Below are 20,188 nucleotides of genomic sequence, written 5' to 3'. Positions count from 1 at the left end.
TGACATACAACATCATATGAGTTTCAGATATATAGTATAATGATTTGGTATTTGTATATATTGCAAAACAATCACATAAGTCTTGTGAACATCTGTTACCACATATGAATGGTTATATTTTTTTCTTATGATGAGAATTAAAATTTACTCTCTTAGCAACTTTCAAATATGGAATACAGCATTATTAACTATAATCATGATGCTGTACATGAGATCCCCATACTTACTTTAAAACTTTTGACCACCTGCATCCATTTCACCTACCCTTACCCTGGCTCTGGCAACTACCAATCTATTGTCTGTATCTCTGAGCCTGGTTTGTTTTTAAGGTTCCACATGTAAGATCATACTATAACAATTAAGTATCCTCTTAATTGTTGAGGATACTTGAAATTGAGGAAATTGACTTAATAGTTATATTTTATTAACATATTTATCTATTAAAATAAAATACATCTTGGGGTACCAGCATGGCTCAGTCTGTTAAATGGCCAACTCCTGTTTTCAGTTCAGGTCATGATCTTAGGGTTGTGAGATCCCGCCCTGTGATGGGTTCCACACTCAGCGGGGAGTCTGATTGAGATTCTCTTTTTCTCCCTCTGCCCATCCCTATGCACAATCTCTTTCTCAAATCTTTAAAAAATTAAAAAAAAAATATATATATATATGCATCAACAAAAATCACTGCATGTCTTCCAGTGCTGTGAGTTCTCTCTTTAGGTGAATTCAAATTCTGAGCTGGTAAAAGCCAGTCTTCACCCTCTAATTAAAAATATGGGGTCAAAAAATATGGGGTCAATACATATACTTTCAGAAATACGAATTACGAAGGGAGCTCTACACACACACACACACACACACACACACACACACACACACACACTTCAAATGACTGAGAAAAGAAATTGAGTGGGAATTAGGCATTAAGCCAGGAACAGTGAGAAGTACCAGCTCATGGACATGATGGCATAAAATTTTAACATGAAACCACAAAATCTGGCCTGTAAAGTTCAAAAGACTACTACCACCCAGACATCATGTACTCTCAATAGAAACCTCAAATATATAAATTAATGCCTAGGTTTAAAAAATAAAAAGGAAAATGGTATATAGAAATAAGAATCTGAAAGCTTAACTATAAAACTCATTTGCCTTGTTTCTCCTGGAAGACTGAAAAAAACATGCATGCCTTCAAGGGCCAAAGGGTATGGTCTAGGGTGGAGGATGGGGAGGGCTGGTTTCAGGCTCCCTCTGCCCTCCTTCCTCACCGGTAGCCCCACAATGATCTGTTTTCTGCAGTGCCCTTCCTCTAAATAACTGCCCAAGAAATGTCTCTGCTGAGAAGAAATTTGGAAACCATTGGTGTGATCCAATTTCCCCATTCCACCAATGAGAAAACTGAGGCTCAGAGAAGATAAAGACTCGGAGTCACTCAACAAAGTGCAGCAGAATCAGAGCCTAAAGACCTCAGCATCCAGATTCCCAGTTTGATGTTCACCTCCAAGAACACCCTTTCGCAGCCTTAGACTGGTAACCCTAGTGGATGTCATTACATCAATAATCTTGCCTATGCTTGAAAATGAAGAAGTGTGATTCATCATTAATTTCTTGAAGAGGGAAAGCATCCAGAAATATTTAATGAAATGTTATGAGTCAATGGAACTAAATTAGGAATAAGATGAAGTCATTATTTCGGAAAGTATGATGTAAGGAAGTAGGCACATCTCTTCCTGAAAAGTCATATAAATCAAATAATGCCTAAAATGGATTAGGAAAGCTTCCTAAATAACAATAGAAACAACAATAAAAACAGCAGTAGTAATAAAAGCAATAGCTATAACTTACTATTATACACCAGATACCAGACTTAACACCTTATGTGCACTGATATCCTTATAACATAAACATTATTGTTCTCATTTCTATAGATAAGATAATCGAGCTTAAGCCCAGGGATAGGCTAACTGTCCATGGTAGCTGTCCTAGTTTGCCTGGCACCGAATGGTTTCCCAGGGTGTGGGACTTCCAATGCTGAAAGCAAAAAATCCTGGATAACCTGGAAGGGTTGGTCACCCTACCCGTAGGACTGGTCAGTGACAAGAACACTCTTCCATGTCTGCCTAACTAACTCCCCAGCCACCATCTTCTGATAACTTCTCCCTACATGCTACAGTCTAGTCTTGCACATACTGGTTTAAAGGAGAGCATGACCAATATGATCCAAAATAAGATGTTCACATGTAGCTTCATGTCCTTTTATAAAAAAAGAAAGTCCTGGGAGCCTAAAGCCTCCCATTCCTCTGGCAGAGTAAAGAAGCGGCACTTACCTTGACCTCAAACTCGAAGTGCTCGTCCTTCCCTTGCCCGCACAGCACATAGCGTGGAATACTAATTTTAATTGGGTCCTTCAGGTCGTCTGGATTTGCTCCCAAAGAGCGAGAAACCATCCGCTATCAAAGGCACATCAGATAGGGAGAACAAAGAGAAACCAAGATCACTCCTCAGCAAATACCATGCTTGGGCAGGCGGGAGAAAATGTGTTTCAAGCAGAGAAGAGAGCATCAAACTAGTAAAGTTTATTTGGAAAAATGATGGCTTCCTTTGAAAGAGAAATGCTAAGTCTCTCTCATCACAAAAGACCATTTTTTTAGGTATACCATTCCAAGAAATTAGGGCAAAAGCACTTCAAAATGTTGTTTGGCTTTGAAGTTCCTTCCAATTTATAAAGAACAAGTGAAAAAAAGAGACAGATTACATATCCTGACTTTAAAAAAAAATCTGTGTAAACCAGATTCCTTTCTGAAAAGTCTTGATCATCTGACAAACTTCTTTTTTCTTCACAGACTATCAGATTGCTGTACATAAAGCTCCAAAAGCTGGAGATTTTATTCAAATTTACTTCATTTTTAACTTATAGGCATTTCTATAAGCCAGTGTACTACAGAAAGCTCTTTAAACCACGATTAAAATAAATACCAAGTATTTTCTTTAGGCTTCATTTGATTAGTAATCAACCTGGTTCTGACAAATATATATGGTCTGGATGGTGGAAAGCCAGAGGGGTTTGAGAAAGAAGCATTATGAAAAAAAATAAATCTTCAAAATGAGTTCTCTTAAGTATAAATAGGTGGAAATCTCTGAACAATCCTTATCATTTGCATTAACCTGGGGCTTTAGAAAACACAAGAAAATATGGTTTTAAAGCAATAGCAGTAATAAAATATTTATCATAATTATACTTAGCATTTATTGACTACTTACTATATACACCAAGAACTGCTAAACAGCTTATACGCATCATTTCATTTAATCCTTATGATCTCCCTATGTGGTCTTAACCGTTACTGAACTCTATCAGATGAGGGGCCCCAGGCTGAGAGTCAAGATAATATAAAAGAGGTAGGTGGCAGAGCTAGGATTTGAACTCAGGCTAACCTGTGCACCATGATGCCTGCTGGCCCACCTCCACTGACTTGTTCTACTGCCATCATGAAATTTTTTAAATAACTTCATCCATCTGAGATAAAGTCAGCTCATGAACATATAGAGAATTTAAAAATGATGGAAACTCCATGATTACACAGTAAAACTCACTTATGTGACTCAAAAGAAAACACTGGGCAATATGTGGTCCTGGATCCTTAAAACTTGTTATAATGTGGGAGATCCAACCTAGCTGTGTATCAGCAAAAGCTTGGATTTCTGGATGACACAGAGATGTGTAATTTGTCTCAGATTACTACTTTCATCTAGCTGACACTGTAAATATTTTGGCATGATATAAAGTTACCAAAGCCTTTTAGAGCATCTAATTTTTCTGTGTGGCTGGTCACCCAAAATAAGAACCATTAATTTTATCACAACTGTCCACCTCTTTCGCTGTCCCTGATGTCAAAAACCACAGTGGCAATTCTTTAAAAAAGAGTTTCTCAATATGTGCACTGCCAAAGACCTTTCAATTCACTGACAGTATATTTCCAAATTGCTGTAAAGGTGGACATTTCCTAAAACATGGAATATATTTATCTATTTGAAGGGTGAAAAGGAAGAGAAATAATTGTGTTTTATTTGTTTTCAAAGAGCATATTTACTGCTAAGAAATGTCTCTGACCTACAAAGGCCATGGTTTAGCCATGAAGTTCTTGCTCTGCAACCAAAAGCCCTGAAATCTTCTATGCCATGCTTAATAACTATATTTTTAAGTAGGAACATAATTTCTTCTCCAAATCTGCCACAATCATTTGGGAAATCCACTTGCTGCATTTGGAGTTTGAAGTTGGCAGCTGTGGGAAAACCCCCTGAGCAGAAGGGAATGCTGCTCCAGGGAGCTGAATAAATAATAAGCAACTGATAATACTAGTTGAGAAATAAAGACCCATGCACCCTACCATAGGAGGAACCTTATCCTTCCTACCCAAAGGCCAGTAACACAGCTCATTTGATGAGGAGCTCTCTCTATCCTAAGAGGCTAGCATGAGGAAAAGGAAGAAAGGTAATAAAATTCACTAGGCTCAGTGTATTATCACGTGTATTATGTGTTCTTAAAAAGGTGTGGATAATAGCATCAAGCATAAGTATTCGATATTGAAATTCTACCATTATGGGCATCCCTGGAACTATCATTTGAGATCCCACAGGTATTTACTTCAAAGAATTGGAGAGCAGAAAGAGAAGACCCAGAATCAAATTCCAGCATTAGGACTAGGTTTCAGCCTAACAGTCACCCACTCACCCTCTCTGCACTTCAGTCTCAAGTCTATGGAAATGGGCATAGTATTTAGCAAATTCCATCTATACAGCAGGAACCCAACAGTGTCCTGCCCTGTGGGACTTCTGGTTAGAGGCAGACTGACAAGTAAACTGATAATTCCAGCAGGATTAGAAAAATGTGATAGGGGTTTATAGCATCATTATTTACAACAGCCAAGCTATGGAGGCAGGCCAAGTGTCCAACAACTGATGAATGGATAAAGAAGATGTGGCATATGTATACAAGGAATATTAGCTATAAAAAGAACAAAATCTTGCATTTTGCAATGACATGGATGGAGCTAGAAAGTATTATGCTAAGTGAAATAAGCCAGTCAGAGAAAGACAAGTACCATGATTTCACTCCTGTGTGGAATTTAAGAAACGAAATAAATAAACAAAGGGAAAAATGCGAGAGAGACAGACAAAGCAAGAAACAGATACCTAATTACAGAGAACAATCTAGTGGGTTAACAGAGGGGTGGTGTGTGGGGGGATGGATAAACTAGGTGATGGGGATTAAAGGAGTGCACTTGTCATGATGAGCATGAGTGATGTATGGAACTGTTGAATTACTATATTGTACATGTGAAATGAATACAATGCTGAATGTTAACTAACTGGAATTAAAATAAACATTTAAATTAAAAAATTGTGATGGGGGCACTGAGTAAGAAAAACTCTGAATATACACATGACTATCTAAATATCATGACTTTTAGTGAGAAGAGCTACAGCCAAAACCATCCAGGTATATTACTAACTAGGCAACAGAGACTTAATTTTAACTTTCTAAGTGCCTTTTCTTATAGGCACCCTTCAGACAGACAATCAAACATTGATATCTTTTACTAAGCACCCACCATGTGCTATGCACAAGGCCAGGTCCTGGGAATACAAAACAACCTCTACAAAGTCTCTGGAATTTCTAAGACCTTTAGTTTTTCTCAACTCCATCAAATTTTGAACATAGATTTGGTTTTTCCACTCCAGATGGATTACATTCTAAAGTTAGCCAATTTAGCTTTCTCTTTTTATAAGTCAACATTCAAAGTGGGATAAGACTGAAACTGATGGTCTGGTTACTACATAGATATTTTAAGACTGGAAAGTTCTCTCTAAGAATTTTAGAATTGTGAAATCAATCCCTAAGAAAGTTGCTTGAAGCTCAGGCTCATTGATCCTTTAAAGAAAAAAACCCCTGCCTTTGATAATTTGGGTAAGCGGGTACATGAATGAAATAGGGACCATTTATCTGGGAGGAACTGGCTATTAAAATGTTTATGCCGCTCACCTAAAGGTTATGTCATTCACCTAAATCAGGTCGTGATCCCAGGACCCTGGGATAGAGCCCCGCATCGGATTCCCTGATCAGCCAGGAGCTTGCTTCTCCCTCTGCCTCTTCCCTTGCTCTTGCTTGCTCGCTCACTCTCTCTCTAAAAAAATAAATAAAATCTTAAAAAAAAAAAAAAAAGGAAAAAGAGCCACTGCCCCAATCACAGGATCAGACAGTGAAGTTTAACTAAATCCTGTGCTGAGAAGATGGATACCTCTCTCTCCCCTATTTAGTAGCATGCTGGGGACTAGAAATATTGCCAGAGTCCTTGCCACCCATAGGTACAGTTTACTTCAATCTCACAGATTTCAGAATAACTAAATATTAATGAGCATAGAGAAATGTACAACTGAAGAATTGAATAATTGAAAAATAAGTTAGGGATCTGAAGACATTTTGCCTTTATCTATAGCTGGATGAACAGAGACACAAATTAAGACAGTAGATGTTTCTATCAAATCACTGCTACAATGCAATTTTTAGAAAACTAGTTTTTGAAGTCAACCTCATGAGAAATATAGAATTCTCAGGATACAATGTGAAAGGTTCATGACATTCTCCTGAAATTATGTTTATGTTGGAGAGGTAGGAGAATTAACAAAAATGTCTCCTAGACTTAGTTTTTATTTGAAAGTAGCCATATTTTTAATATCTTGAGTTTTATGCTAGATAAGTAAATGTATCCTGCACCATATTATATCCTATTATTTAAGGGAGCTTTTAAATTTCTGTGGAACTATTTATTTTGGAATCAGTCACAATTTCTCTACATGTGGCAAAGAAATGCTTAGACTTGGAAGGGAAGTTGGTTATACATCATACAAGGAGGTAAAGAAACATGGAAGTCTGGATGCGTATTGTATAGCTGAGCTGGATAAATATGCAGGACATTTCAAGGAACTTTAAATGCCTTGTGGAGTGGTCCTATTTAGAAATAAAAGGTCAAGGAAAAGTACATAGTAACTTGGATTATATTTCTATACATATGAAATCTCATCTTTTAAAATAAGATACAAAAAACATTTTTCTGGTAGCTTTTAATGAAATAATGTCTTCTGTCAACAAACATGGTATTTTTCCATTGTTGGGGAAACACTATAGTTAGGTGCTTAGCCAAAAGAAGCAGACAGAACACAGGCTACATTTTGAATATTCAGATTAGAATCTTCTCTTCCTACTCAGGCTGTCTCCTTCAAAAGGGACAAATTAAGGAAATTAATAGGAAGTGGTATTAATATCCACTCAGATCAATGTCGGTACCGCAGAGGGCACAGAATGGACCAATTCTACAGGGAGTCATCAACATTTCCCCTAAATACCCTAATTATGTACCAGATGGTTGAATTCAGTGTATGCTCTGACTAGGACAAGGTCAGATCTAAGGACTGTCGTCTGATCTCCTAGAGCCAAATATCCAAGGTTTGCTTCTAAAATACAGGCAACCCTGGGTTTTTATTAACACAATTACTGATTTCCCTTTCTCTGTTCCCAACATAGTACATATTTCTATTCCCTCCTTTTTTCTACCACACATGCCATCCTGATAGTTCTAATTAGAGCTATTATGTATCAAGGACCTCCTATGCCCCAGCAGTTTGAAAACAGGGGTCTGGGGCAGATGGTGAAGATCAGTTACATGTTCAAAAATGAGCCATGTTATAAGAAGCAGAGAATAAAGGTACCCAGTGTGAGCAAGTACAAATTATGAATAAAGTCAAGAGTCAAGAAATGTTTATATTCATCTCCAGAAGGTGACACTAGCCTCTGCTGTGAGGGGACCTTGTGCTAATACCACATTGTCTCTGAAAGCTAAGTGCATAGAGCTGAAGTGGAGTTTACTAAGAGATGTAGCCATACATGCTATAGGCATCCCCTGACCATGTCTGTCAAGGTCAGGACTTCACAACAGCCTGGAATGAAGAAGCAATTCTTAAAGTGAATTAAGAATAATACTTGCATGAGGAAATGGAAATAAGGGTTTTCAAATAAAGGAGTATTTTCTTTAATTTTGATACAGATCTTTAGGGATAAACTAACCAGAAATGACAAACTGGTGGACATAGGTAATTGTGGAATATCTTATTTACCCTTAGTGGCCTTAGGGAAAATCCAAACAGGTTGGCTAACATTTCTAATCCATGATTCTTACCAGAATAGATTATTTCATCCATAGATCTGAGGTGATCAACATTGTTTCAAAGCTTAGAAAGACTGGGTATCTGATGAATGTTCCAATTTGAAATTATTAAAAATGTTACCTTTCTCTAGATCATGAAAGACTAGTACCTTCAATGGTCATTATCTCTGGATAATGCATCATTAAATGGATGGAATTTTCAAAAGAATTAAAGAATGTGTCTAGTATGACTGAATGAGAACAGGGCAAAAATTGCTAAGTGGCTCTTATACCGAACTTAAATATTGAAAGTTTAGGATGTTCAGGAGAGAAAACCAGGTTTTCTCCTTTCAAGTTCTATAATGTTACTGATTATCCATGAAAGTATCACTCATCTTCACGCACTGATTTTTGTGGAACCCTAGTTTTGGTTCAATCTGTGCTCAATTCTAAGGCTCAGGAGAAATTAAAGTTGTAAGGAGGGAGAGAAGTCCATCAGGTGTCTGTAGAGCATATTGTTTAAGCTTCAGTTGGAGGAGCAATATTGAGCATACAAGGTTATCTGTACCATATTCATGCTAGGACGTTATCCAAGCTTTTCTTCTACAGGAGCTAAAAATGCAAAAAGAAGACATAGGTTCATACAAGAGAACAATGGAATTGCAAAGAAACTTGCATGGGATTTTTTTTTTTTCAGGGAAACCTCCAAATCATAAAAAGAAAAATAATCTTTAATGTCTAGAAATTTTAATAAAATAACTTACAAGTCAGAAAATAATCAACTTCATATATTCTTTCAAATATTCATCCCTAGCATAGTTATTCCTATGAGAAAAATCAATCAATAAAAAATTTTACCCAGACAATGTCAAGAATAACTGTGACCAGACAGTGACTTTGGCATTGTGGAAAGAATATATGTTCTGGAGTAAGAAGGTCTGAGTTTGATTCCAATTCTCAATCAAGTGATCCTTTCTGAGTTAAATTCCTAAATATGAAGTGGAGATTGATGACAATTTCTCCATCCCAGGAGGATCACTGTGTGCCTCAAAAGGAGCAATACATGAGAAAGAACTTGGTACACTCTAAACTACAATATATAGGGTGGCTGGGATTGTTATCACTGTAATCCACTGTGTCTTTGGCAACCAAATATTTCAAAGTTATTAAGAGGCAGGAGGTATGATTTACAACAGTCTCTCTTTCCTTCTTCCTAACTGAATCATTCAGTTGCATTCCTTATAAAGGAGGCTTTAAAAAACTACAAGGGTGCAACCCTAACAAGAGACTGGATGGTGGTGGTTTGGCAACTGTTTTGCATAAGAAACAGCAGAGGAACTGAAGGGTGTTGGAGGTAAAAAAGGAAAATCAGAGGAGGTGAGGTGAGAGAAAGAACTGTCTTCTTTGGAGGGTCAGATTATAACACAGACTGTGGAACAGACAAGTCCTATTCTGTTACAGAAGAATGTGAAGGATGGATGGACTCTACAGATGGGAATCACAGTAATGAGAATTATGGAGAGAATTTCCCAATAAATAACTGCTCTGAGGTAGACAGTGATCATCCTGGAGATGTTAAGATTAAACTGGAAAGCCAGTTGAACTACGTAACTTCAAAGGTCCTCTGACCTATGTTCCTCCTAGTACCTGAATATTTCCCTCAGGGTGAAATCCTACAAGTTGTATCTGAATTTCATTTTAAATAAGAGCTTCAGGACTTTGACACAAAATACCCATGGTAGATTGAACTATTGGTCCCTATTTTTCTCCTTACAGTACCAGCATATATCCAGTGCTGCCATGGCTTCTTGGTGGATGGAGTGTTCCTTGCTCTTTGACTTGGTTGCATGACTTGTGTTGGCCAATGGGACGCTGGCAGACTGACGCATCAACATCTTCTATGCTTCATCATTATGATAGCCACTGACCCTCCAGCACAGACCTCAAGATGATATATCATGAATAGACTAACCTCATCTGAACTGCAGATGATCTGTAGCCTTTAGTAAAGCTACCTCAACCTATTTACAAACCATTAGTAAGAAATGAAAGCTTTTTTTTTTTTTATATGCCACTAAAATTGAGGTGGGAGGCAGCTGGTTACTGGCAATAGCTGACTGATATAATATCTGTAATATCTATTACAAAAGATAAATAATGAAGCAGAATTGTCTAAGATGCATACTGGAAACTGTGTAACTAAATTAACAAAATAACCTCAAAATAACCTCACAAGAAACTAGTTTAACCAATAAGACTGCTTGACCTTCAAAGAAGCATTAATAAAAGTGCTCTAATCTATTTATCATTCAAAACTTGAAATCATTTAGGAAAAAGAATGTAAATAAAAATTACCGTAATTACTACTGCTGGGAGGCATAAGTATTCTCTCCAAAGGACGCACTTACATTTTTTAAGTAATGAGAAAGGGAAGACAAATTGTTTTGAAATGTTTTTCAACAAAGACCAAATAAATTTACCCTGCCAACCACAAGTCTGTAAAACAGGCAGCTGTGAGCAAAATGGATTTTAATCAAATTCAGATGAAATCACTGTTTCAAAGTACTCAAAGAGGTATTGTCTAGAATTCATTAACAAGTTCCACAATGTAAATGTTTATGCCTATTCAGTAACAATGGAAATGCCACATAACAAAGTATGTATGAACCTATTTTGTTTTTTGTTTTTTTTTTTGATGCAGGAACTCAATGTAACTGAGAAGATCCCACGTTAGGCTGGATATGGAGATACTGACACCTGTTCCCTATTGTAGCATCATGGGCTCAGAACTCCTAAACATTGAGCCAGTGGAGATGGAGGCAGGCCACCAGAATTGAAGTTACAGTGGATAATGGTGCAAACACCATGCTGCCTTCTATAGGGACAACCCTAAGGAATGACAACCTTAGTACTTACTTCATGAAGAGCAAATCAAATTTTCCTATCAGGGATCATATTTGATCTCAAGGTAAAAAGTATGTTTAGGTGAGAGAAGAGACATGTAAAATTTGAATTGCCAGAGGTTGCTTCTATTATGTGGTGAGGTCTGAAGGTAATCTTCATTGTGGCCTGCCTGGATCATAAAGTAGACTGAAGAAGTTATAAATGAGTAATACAATTTTTATACAATACTCATATCTGCTGCATGCTCTATCTATGAACATTAGTTGTTTTAACCTAGTAGAATTATGGTTTTTTTTTAACCTATGAAGACAGTGAGTCTAATATGTTTGACTCTGTTAAAATTTTTGTACTGTTTCCCTTCCAACTATAGAATCCCTCTGCTGACATCTTAAATTTCACTCCCTCTGCTCTTCATAATCATTAATTCTGTTCTTATCAAGGATATTTGAGAAAATACCCAATGGGGCAATTTTTAAGAAAGCATTTGCTGAAAAAAAAAACAAAAAAATTGAAATAAGGTGAAAATTATTGATATTAGAAGACCACCATGGTTCATTGGAGAAATTTCTTCAACAGATGATCTTCCAGCCAAGAATGTGACAAACTAATTTTAATGAGGTCCTCAGCAGAGACTCAAACATCTTCATGTATAAGGCAATAGGGTGTGTGTGTATGTACGTATTGGGTGGAGGGTGGAAGTTATAAAAACAGGCCTAAAAACAGGCCATCTAAAAACATTTTAATTCTATTGCCTCAAAAAGACAAAACGCTTCCACTGGGTTACTGCAGACGCAGCAGCCACCCGTGTGTGTATCCTAATGTGCTCTCCAGTTTCCTGCCCTTTTCTGTTTGCTGCCCCAGACCTGGATAGAGGAAAATTAATGATGAGATGTAGACTACATTAAGTAGCTTGCTAACCGTGATGGGGAAAGAGGGAAGGTCTGTACTTCCCGGCTGAAGGGAGATGGTGAGTTTTAGGATGGGTTAAAAGCTTTGACACTGCTCCTATTGTCAATTAAGAGTAGACATGAAGAGGGGGGCTATGACATTTACGTTGCACATTTTTATCCAAGGGTCTGCCCAGAGCAGAGAATGGCCTCTACATGCCAGAGTTAAAATAAATGGCTTCAGAGAATCACTTTGTTCAACTGCCTATGACATTCGCTGAGTAGTTACCATGAGCTTGGCATGATCCTGGCTGGAAGTGGGAGAGGGAGGATGGAGCAGTGAAGAATACACCTCCCTCCTTCTAAGACTTTGGAATTCAGTAGAACATTACACGCCTAAGAAACAGGAGAGCCCTGGCTGAGCAACCCAGGATTTGATGAAATAACTAATAAATATAAGGCATGGAACCCGATTCCTCATAAGAATGTTGAACAGAGGTGGTAAAAAAGAAAGGGTCACCCAAAGGACAGAAAGATTCTGGAGAGCCCAGTTTCAGGCCTCTCACAGAGGAGGAAGGCAGCTGAGTACCATCAGATGGTACGCTGTGAAGAGAGATGTACCTGAGGCCACTTATGGGTGTGACCCATCTCAGAAGGGAGGCCAGCACACCAACCGACTCTGGCCAGAAGAACACCTTGGTCAGAGGTTATGAGTGATGATGGATTAGACGGGAGGCAGAGAGGGAGGGCAGCCAGGGGAAAGTGCTGAATGCCTTCTGGGGTGACCCTACGGCTGATATAATCACTTAAAGGAGCTGTTAGAAAAAGTTAGACTTGAAGATGAAAAGCCTTTCTAGGACAGAACTAACAAAGGCTCAGAGAAAGAACTGGCATGTGGCATGTGGGAAGGGTAGTCAAAACTAAACCAATAAGTAAGGAGCTGAAATCACATAGGTTGGAAAGCAATAGTCAAAAAGTCTGAAAAAAGGAAGGAAAAGGCAATTAACTGAGGAAGAAGACATGGCAGGGCAGGGCATGTGGCGCTGTCTCCATTCCATGTATTAGAGTGAGGGGAGGGTATTTTAAATCCCTGGGTCCTTCCAGGAAGCTTGATGCATTACTAATGTGCTCTGCTACAGAGCTGTCCTAATCACGGCTAAAACGGAAGATGTCAGTGAAGGTCACTGCCAACCGGGCACTTTTTCAAGCAGCACAAATTAGCCTGCCGGAATCCAACAGACACAAAAAGATTCCAAGGCACCATACTATAAGTCGACATGAAGCCAAAAACAATCAGAAATGCTTTAATCACCTCACAAATAATGAGGCAGACCCAAATTTACAAGGCTGAGGTTCAAGAAAATGAAGCAGAGTGGTGATAAAGATATTTTATCAGTGCTCAGCTATCCCCTATTTCTCTTTTATTGTAGATATTTAAAATATTTACATTTTCAATTTTAGAGGTCTGCACTTTTCCAATTTTAAATCACAGAGATATTCCTAGTCCTTGACTATTAACATAATGTTCATTTTATTAAAAATCTCAAAAAACATGCAGAATATTTTTACAAGTTTCCTCCTTTGAGCCTTGTCAAATGTGAGATGAGCCACAGAGCCTCATCATGAGAGCTGAGGGTCATTTTCCAGACATCAGGTGCCACGTTCTGACTGCCCTGAAGACACAGCATGCCGGTGAATAACTGGACGTTCTGCGCTTCCTCAAAGTGCTTAGCACCATTTCTTGAACCCGATGAGACTTTGTGTTTATTGAAGAAGACAAGTTCAACGGTTGACAATGTTTTCTCCTCTGGAACAACAACACACCTGAATTCGCTTAAAGCACGGCATCTGGTCACGTCAAATTGTGTTCGTGGAGGAGGTATGTTTAGAGACTGAGTGCGGGGATAGAAAACTCGATCTTCCCTCAGAAGGGCAATGTGGGTGTTTAGAAGGACCAACGACTGGCACTGGTCTGGGCCAGGGTCACCCTCAACTCTGACAGTCGTGTAGAGCAATAACTGAACCTCTGCCAGAGAGGGGACGTTGACTTCCATGTTTCCATGAAGAATATAAATCATGTCAACCAAGGTATTCCGGAATCTGGATGACAACCGAACTCCATTTGCCAAAACTAAATCAGGGACTTCTGCTTTCCAATCCAGAGAGAGCTCAACCAGATCTTGTTGGAACAAAGGATGGTTAGTACAGGCAGCAACATCAGACTCAGGCATCAGGACACCCAGGAGGTCACGGCATATCTGCTGACAGAGGTCTTTGTTGTAACTAAATACAGTGAGCAGCAGACTCTCTGTAGAGCCCAGGAATCTAATGCTCTGCCCACCAAAGCCAATTTGAATCTCCTCTAGTCCAGAAAGAGGTAGAGAATGAAAAACAGCCACTGAGCCTGACGGGTTATCTGACAGAACCAAAGTGTATAAGATGGAATGAAGCAGGAGAAAACACGCTGGTTGCGGGTCAGGTTCAGTATAGGTGGCAACAGCAAGCCAGTAAACACCCTGCACTTTGTTCACATCACTCACAAGTTCTGGTAGGGAGCAAGCCACGTGCTCAAGAAAGTCTTCTAAAGGGTGCTCCTGAAGTTTCAGCATCTGGGCTGGAAACTGCACCAGGGTCTGCTTAAATGCACAACTCTGTGTAGCACCTTCGTATTCTAGGTGGCAGACTGAGCTCAGGAAGGAGCCTGGGGATCCCGCAGGCGCAGAGGCCACAGTGAGGCCTGGGGCTCTGAAAGGCGCAGAGCTCTCTCCTGGCCAAGCAGCACCTGCCTCCTCACTGTTGCTGCTGCCCACTTGAGCTTCTCCAGGGAAAGAATGAGACTCTGCTGACAGTCCGTGTGTCTTCAGGGATGTGTCTAGGGGAAAGTGTTTCAGAAATGGCAGTCTTCTGATAAATGTGATCACATGGGAGGTGAGCTCACTGGGGTCACGCAGGCTCCCCACGTGCCTGACTAGGCGGATCACCTCTGTGCCAGACTGCAGCAGGTGACTGCAGGTATCTTTATAAAGGTCTGAGAGTCTGTGGTAAAAATAGCCCAACCCACTGGTTGCTTCTGTGTTGGTATTCATCAGGGACTGTGGAGAGTTAACTTTTTTAGCAGCTAACTCTCTCTCAACTTTTTGCGCACCACAAAACTTTGAGGTTGGTGCACCATGAGGAACATTGTGGGAGGCACTTTCCTCACTAGGAATGTTTTCAGAGAGGACAAAGAGTAACTTGCTTTGCCTGGTCTGCTTGCCTCCATTATTCATAGATAATTCTTGGCACAAATCTTGCAGCAAAGTCCAGCCAGACTTGATTCCCAAGCTGTACTCATCTTTATGAGTCATCAGCTCACAGAAATTTCCTGACCTACGCTGAAAATGTTTTATGTCACTGGTGTTGCTTTTGTTAAGGGAAGTGATTTCAGGTAGACTGAAACATTTTGGTTGAAAACAGCCTGCGGATGCAAGATGACCAGGTCTGCAATCACTGTTCTGCAGCAGCTCATACACTGAGGACTGATGGCCTTGCTGCTGGGCTCTCTCTTGTGATTCTGAGAAGGGAGCCATAGAGCCTGAGATGCTCCATGCCAAGGGATGATCTTGGTGGTGGTTCTGATCCAACTCCCTCCCCTCTTCTCTGCTGGAAGTGTCAGGAACATCTCTGGGCCGCAGTGGGACAAGACGCCTTTTCTGTTCAAGATGTCAAAAACAGTTGAAATGGGAATGTGGAGGCACCTTTTGCAAATCTTTGGCACATGAAAATTCTTGCAGTCATTGGTTTCATTGTGTAGATTAATGCAGAGGTTAAATTGAAAGCCTAAGCCATTCATATGATTAATATGTGATTTAAGAACAGATGATCTGATTCACAAATAGAATGTCAATTTCCATATTATTTATCTTACAAATTGCTGAGTATTTGATAGAAATACACTGCATGGGATTGATCCACAGTATCCATTTCTTGGTCTAACATTTCAATTGCTCCAAAATAAATCCTAAGATCTTTGATTCGATTTTCAAAAAGTCAGATTTAGTTGTGAAAATAAGTCTTTTACCATATATCCAAAATGTAAATGGCATCAGGCATACTTAATGACAGTCAGATGACAAGGCCAAAAGAAATGGACAAGCATTTCAACCTTGGTCATCTCTCTCTTGCCTCTTGGCTCACTTCACAGGAATTCTTAATTATACCTGCCCTGGTTAGACCTCCATTGCCATAGCTACAAACCAGCAGGGTGAAAGGCCTATAGGACGCCCACTATAGGCCAGGCTCTTAGATACAAAGAAATGAAGGGCAATGTCCTCCTCTTCCCAAGGAAGTCTGCTAGGGAGACGGAGGAAGATAACGTCATTACTGCATAACTGGAAAGGATGTGTAGCAGTAGCCAAAGTCAGTAAAGCTTCGTGTGGAACTCCCACCATCTTACCTCTTGCTCTCTGTAATGTATGGGTGCCAACTGTAGACTTCTACCATCTAGTACTTTTGGGGTTTTTTTTGTTGTTGTTGTTGTTGTTTAGTTTAGGAATGTATGGGAAGGACAAGTGCCTCAGTGGAGGAAAATACAAGTAAAACCTCACAAATCGTATGCCCAAATAAACCTCAGTTTGACAATCCACCAGATAAATAAGCTAATCAATCAGGAGTATGTCCTTTGTACTACTGCCAACTCACAGTCTATAAAATGAGCTGGGTTTTTAAAACATCACGAAGTACTCAGTTTCATTTCCAAACCCCATATCTGATTCTGATTTTATAATTCTGTCTTTTAAATACAGACCAAGGGAAAGGAAAGGATACTGTTACAAATGAAAAACTGGGCAAGGAGCCTCCACCACAGTCATATGTCATTCAAATAAAGTCAAAGCACTTTCAACCTGCAGGATTCCGTTTAATTTTAAGTCCATATAATAGCTTGCCTTCCCTATTAGCCATTAATCTCACTGGGACTTCAAAATTCTAATTATGCAACTAAACATTAAGAAAATTTAATCACACAAGCATGCCATAATTTAAGGCGACCTTATCAATCTGAAAAATCATTACCTACCTCATATTTTAGCTTGCGTTGAATGGTGCCATTGTGGAGTTTCTCATTATCCTGATAAGAAAATAAAAAGCCCTCTATATTAAATTATAGCTTGTTCATACAGGGAAAAGAAACTGATTTGATTAGAAATATTTATGGGAACAAAATTCTAAAGAAGCATACTTGCTCAACAATGACAGCCCTCTATACAATTTATATTCCCATGGTAAACACTACTCTATCGATCCACCTGACTGTAAGGGAACTGAGGCATCTGTTCCTACTTTTAAAATTCTAAGACTAATATTATAAGCAAAATTTCCTTAGGAAGTTTTCTTAGGTTGCAGAATAGGAGTGAAATGTTTTTATTTTAATAAAAATCAACATCGCAAATATGTATCTTCTCAAAAGCAAAATTACATATCTACTTGGGATAATTTATCAAGCAAAATTAAATACTTAAGGAAATTGGTTATATTTTTGGAGAAAACAGAAAAACGTTACATGTAGAATCAAACAAAGTAAATAAAATGTTTTGGGAGACTTTATATTCATTTAAGAATTTTCCCCAGGAGAACAAAATTTTAAAATAAAGTATCTCTTGAATCAACACTATTTATAACCTGTTGAGCTCCACCCAAGCAATATGTAATTCTTCTAGAACATTTTGCATCTCAATTTTCTCACGGACAAACAATAATAAAGGAGCCCATCACTGCCACCATCATCGCCACCACCACCACCTTATGGCAAGGTCATCTTGAAAATGAATGACATATGACTTGGCTCCCTCAGCTCACCTTCACCACATCTGCAGATGCATCAGCATCCTCACTAATCACGCGATGTAGATCCTGAAGTCGTCTTTGGACTTCTTCTTCAATGTAAGCATTGATCCTGAAAACAACAGATATTGGGGTCGTGGTTAAAGACTTCTAACCACAAAGGGCATATGAGATCCTTTCTTAATTCTGCCCTTCAAAACAAGGAACTTTCTCACTCTAAATGCCAAACATAATGACTCAGGACCTGGAACATTTTTCTACTTCCTAAGAAATCTAGTGCCATGTGTTCACTATCTGGGTTTTCCCAAATAAGAAAGTGCTGAACAAATAACAGAATGTTGAGGATAAAAAGTGAGAGTAGGTAATCCCATCCAAATCTCTCTTGGACTTGCTTGGTGGACCCCCTGCTGCGGGGCAGAGGAGAATCACAGACACTGGTTTCAGAAGGCTCCAAGGCCAAAGACCTGACTCTGAGACCCAGCACTTCACTCATCAAGCCTCACTACCCTCTTATGCAAAACAGTGATAGTTATTTCTTACATCACAAAGTCATGTAAGAGGATTAAAGTGGGGAGAGGGGCAGGAAGTGGACAAGATCTCTATGGATCTCCACTATTCCAAAGGAACAATGGCTTGAACTGTTTCTACTCTGTCTTCTCTCTCCATTGGCAGCTGGCTGGGGTAAACCACATTTTAAAGGCCTCTCTACCTTTCAAACTGCCTGGTGTGGGCCAAGACAGTGGAAGCACGAAACGGCCAACTACTAGGCAGTTGTCAACTGAACATCTGGTACCCTAGAGAACAAAGATGAAATTGTAGGAAGTACAACCATCCACCCAGAGGAACCAGGAGACCAGAGAATTTTAGTTCCAGCTAAAATCCTTCTATGGCTCAGGCTGCCTACATGGAAGGCTTGCTTACTTCTACACTCTCCCTCTCCCAGTTAGAGAAACACTGATTAGATGGATTACTTAACATGAACTATTTTGCATGTTTACGTCTTAGCACACGAAACAAAAATCTGGCTTCATCTCTCTAAACACATGCACAGTCCTAGAAACATTTCTCTACTACTGGCCATGTCTCGATGATTTTCTGAAATGCTAGGTAAAGAGATGAATATTTTAGGTGAAATAGTATAGAAGAATGGATAGGGTAATAAAATGTGGTAGTCACCTTTCAGAACTGAAAGGAAAATCATACATGGCTGACCCAGAGCCGAGGGCACTTACAAATGAATTACTTCTCTGGATCTTTTTAAACATGCAGACCTAGGTTTAAGAGGATACAGAGGCTCCTAGCATTCTGAATGCATTTTGATATCCAAACACATATTGCCATGAAACAGCTGGAGTTGAGGAAAATAATCCATTTTCTTATGGGCAAAGAATGATTAAGTCAATTTATCTGAAATCTCTAAGCCACAGAACAATTTACAATGCCACTCAAGTTGAAAATGATTTTGCTATAGCAGAATCAGATGTATATGTTGTTCATGATCATTCTGAATACACTGGTACAGCTTTTGTAACACACTTCAACTGTTTGTAATTAATGACCTCCATAAATTAACTGTCAGCACAAGGTCCTCCTTCTTGGTATGGTCCAATTAACTCTGCCCATTACTTCCTCTCACCTGGCCTTGGTACATTCCTTCCTGGCGGAGGTGGTTTCCCTGAACCTTCTAATTCTACCTCCTCACACAACGTAGCACCAGCATTCCCTGGATTGGGCTGACCAGTCCTCGGGTCTTTGGTTTTCGTCAAATGATACCTCTTCCCACCTACCACTTGTTGCCTTGGATGGATCCCTCCCTATGCAAACTGGACAATGTGTGGTACAGTGAGTTACTAAATCACATCACAGGTAGGGCTGGCATCAGTTTAATGTCCAGTACCTGGCATCCATCAGAGGGACCAGGTGTGACTTCTCAGTACTGGATGGCAAGCTGGGAGAAGGAGCCTTCCCCTCCAAGGTCCGATGATGCCCTTTTTGAACACCATCAACCTCACAGATCTTCTGCTTCAACTGCTGGATTTCATGCTCTAATCTACAGAGACAGGATTTACATTAATTCATTTATTAACAGTATTTCCTGAGCATCTTCAATAGGTGGGACATTGTTCTAGAAACATGGGGGATCAAGCCAAACACTCTTTGCAAAGAGCTTTACTTTCTAGTAGAAAAGATGCCTCATCACACAAGGTATAAGGTGATAACAAACCACAAGAAGGGTTCAGAAAAAATGCTGCAGGGGCCCAAAAGTTGGAGAGAGTTGATTCTCAAGGGCAAAGATATCTCTACTGTGCTCTGAGCCAATCCTCTGAGGTAGATATGCAGGATTCTGAGCCCACCACTGCTTCAATGAAACAGTTG

General features: G+C 39.4%; 1 protein-coding gene across 18 annotated transcripts in view; it reads right to left on the bottom strand.

The window, feature by feature from the left end:
- KIF16B (kinesin family member 16B) overlaps nt 1-20,188 on the bottom strand; it is a 316,370-nt gene that overhangs the window by 87,958 nt on the left and 208,224 nt on the right. For 9 of the 18 annotated variants that reach the window (XR_004808790.2, XR_004808792.2, XR_004808791.2 and 6 more), the window contains 4 exons: nt 19,710-19,862; nt 17,828-17,924; nt 17,049-17,099; nt 2,328-2,450 (listed from right to left, as the gene is read on the bottom strand). Coding sequence is in view for 14 of the 18 variants with exons in the window: in XM_035705360.2 (XP_035561253.1) it covers nt 2,328-2,450; nt 17,049-17,099; nt 17,828-17,924; nt 19,710-19,862 (424 nt within the window). In the remaining 4 variants the exon portion in view is untranslated. Of the gene's footprint in view, nt 1-2,327; nt 2,451-8,931; nt 15,685-17,048; nt 17,100-17,827; nt 17,925-19,709; nt 19,863-20,188 lie in introns of those variants that run through there. The other 9 variants (XM_025469259.3, XM_025469256.3, XM_025469261.3 and 6 more) reach the window with 1 other exon arrangement.

Source organism: Canis lupus, chromosome 24 (assembly GCF_003254725.2).
Source record: "Canis lupus dingo isolate Sandy chromosome 24, ASM325472v2, whole genome shotgun sequence".
Taxonomy (NCBI): domain Eukaryota; kingdom Metazoa; phylum Chordata; class Mammalia; order Carnivora; family Canidae; genus Canis; species Canis lupus.
Note: the sequence above shows the minus strand (reverse complement) of the source record. Positions and strands in the feature narration are given on the sequence as shown.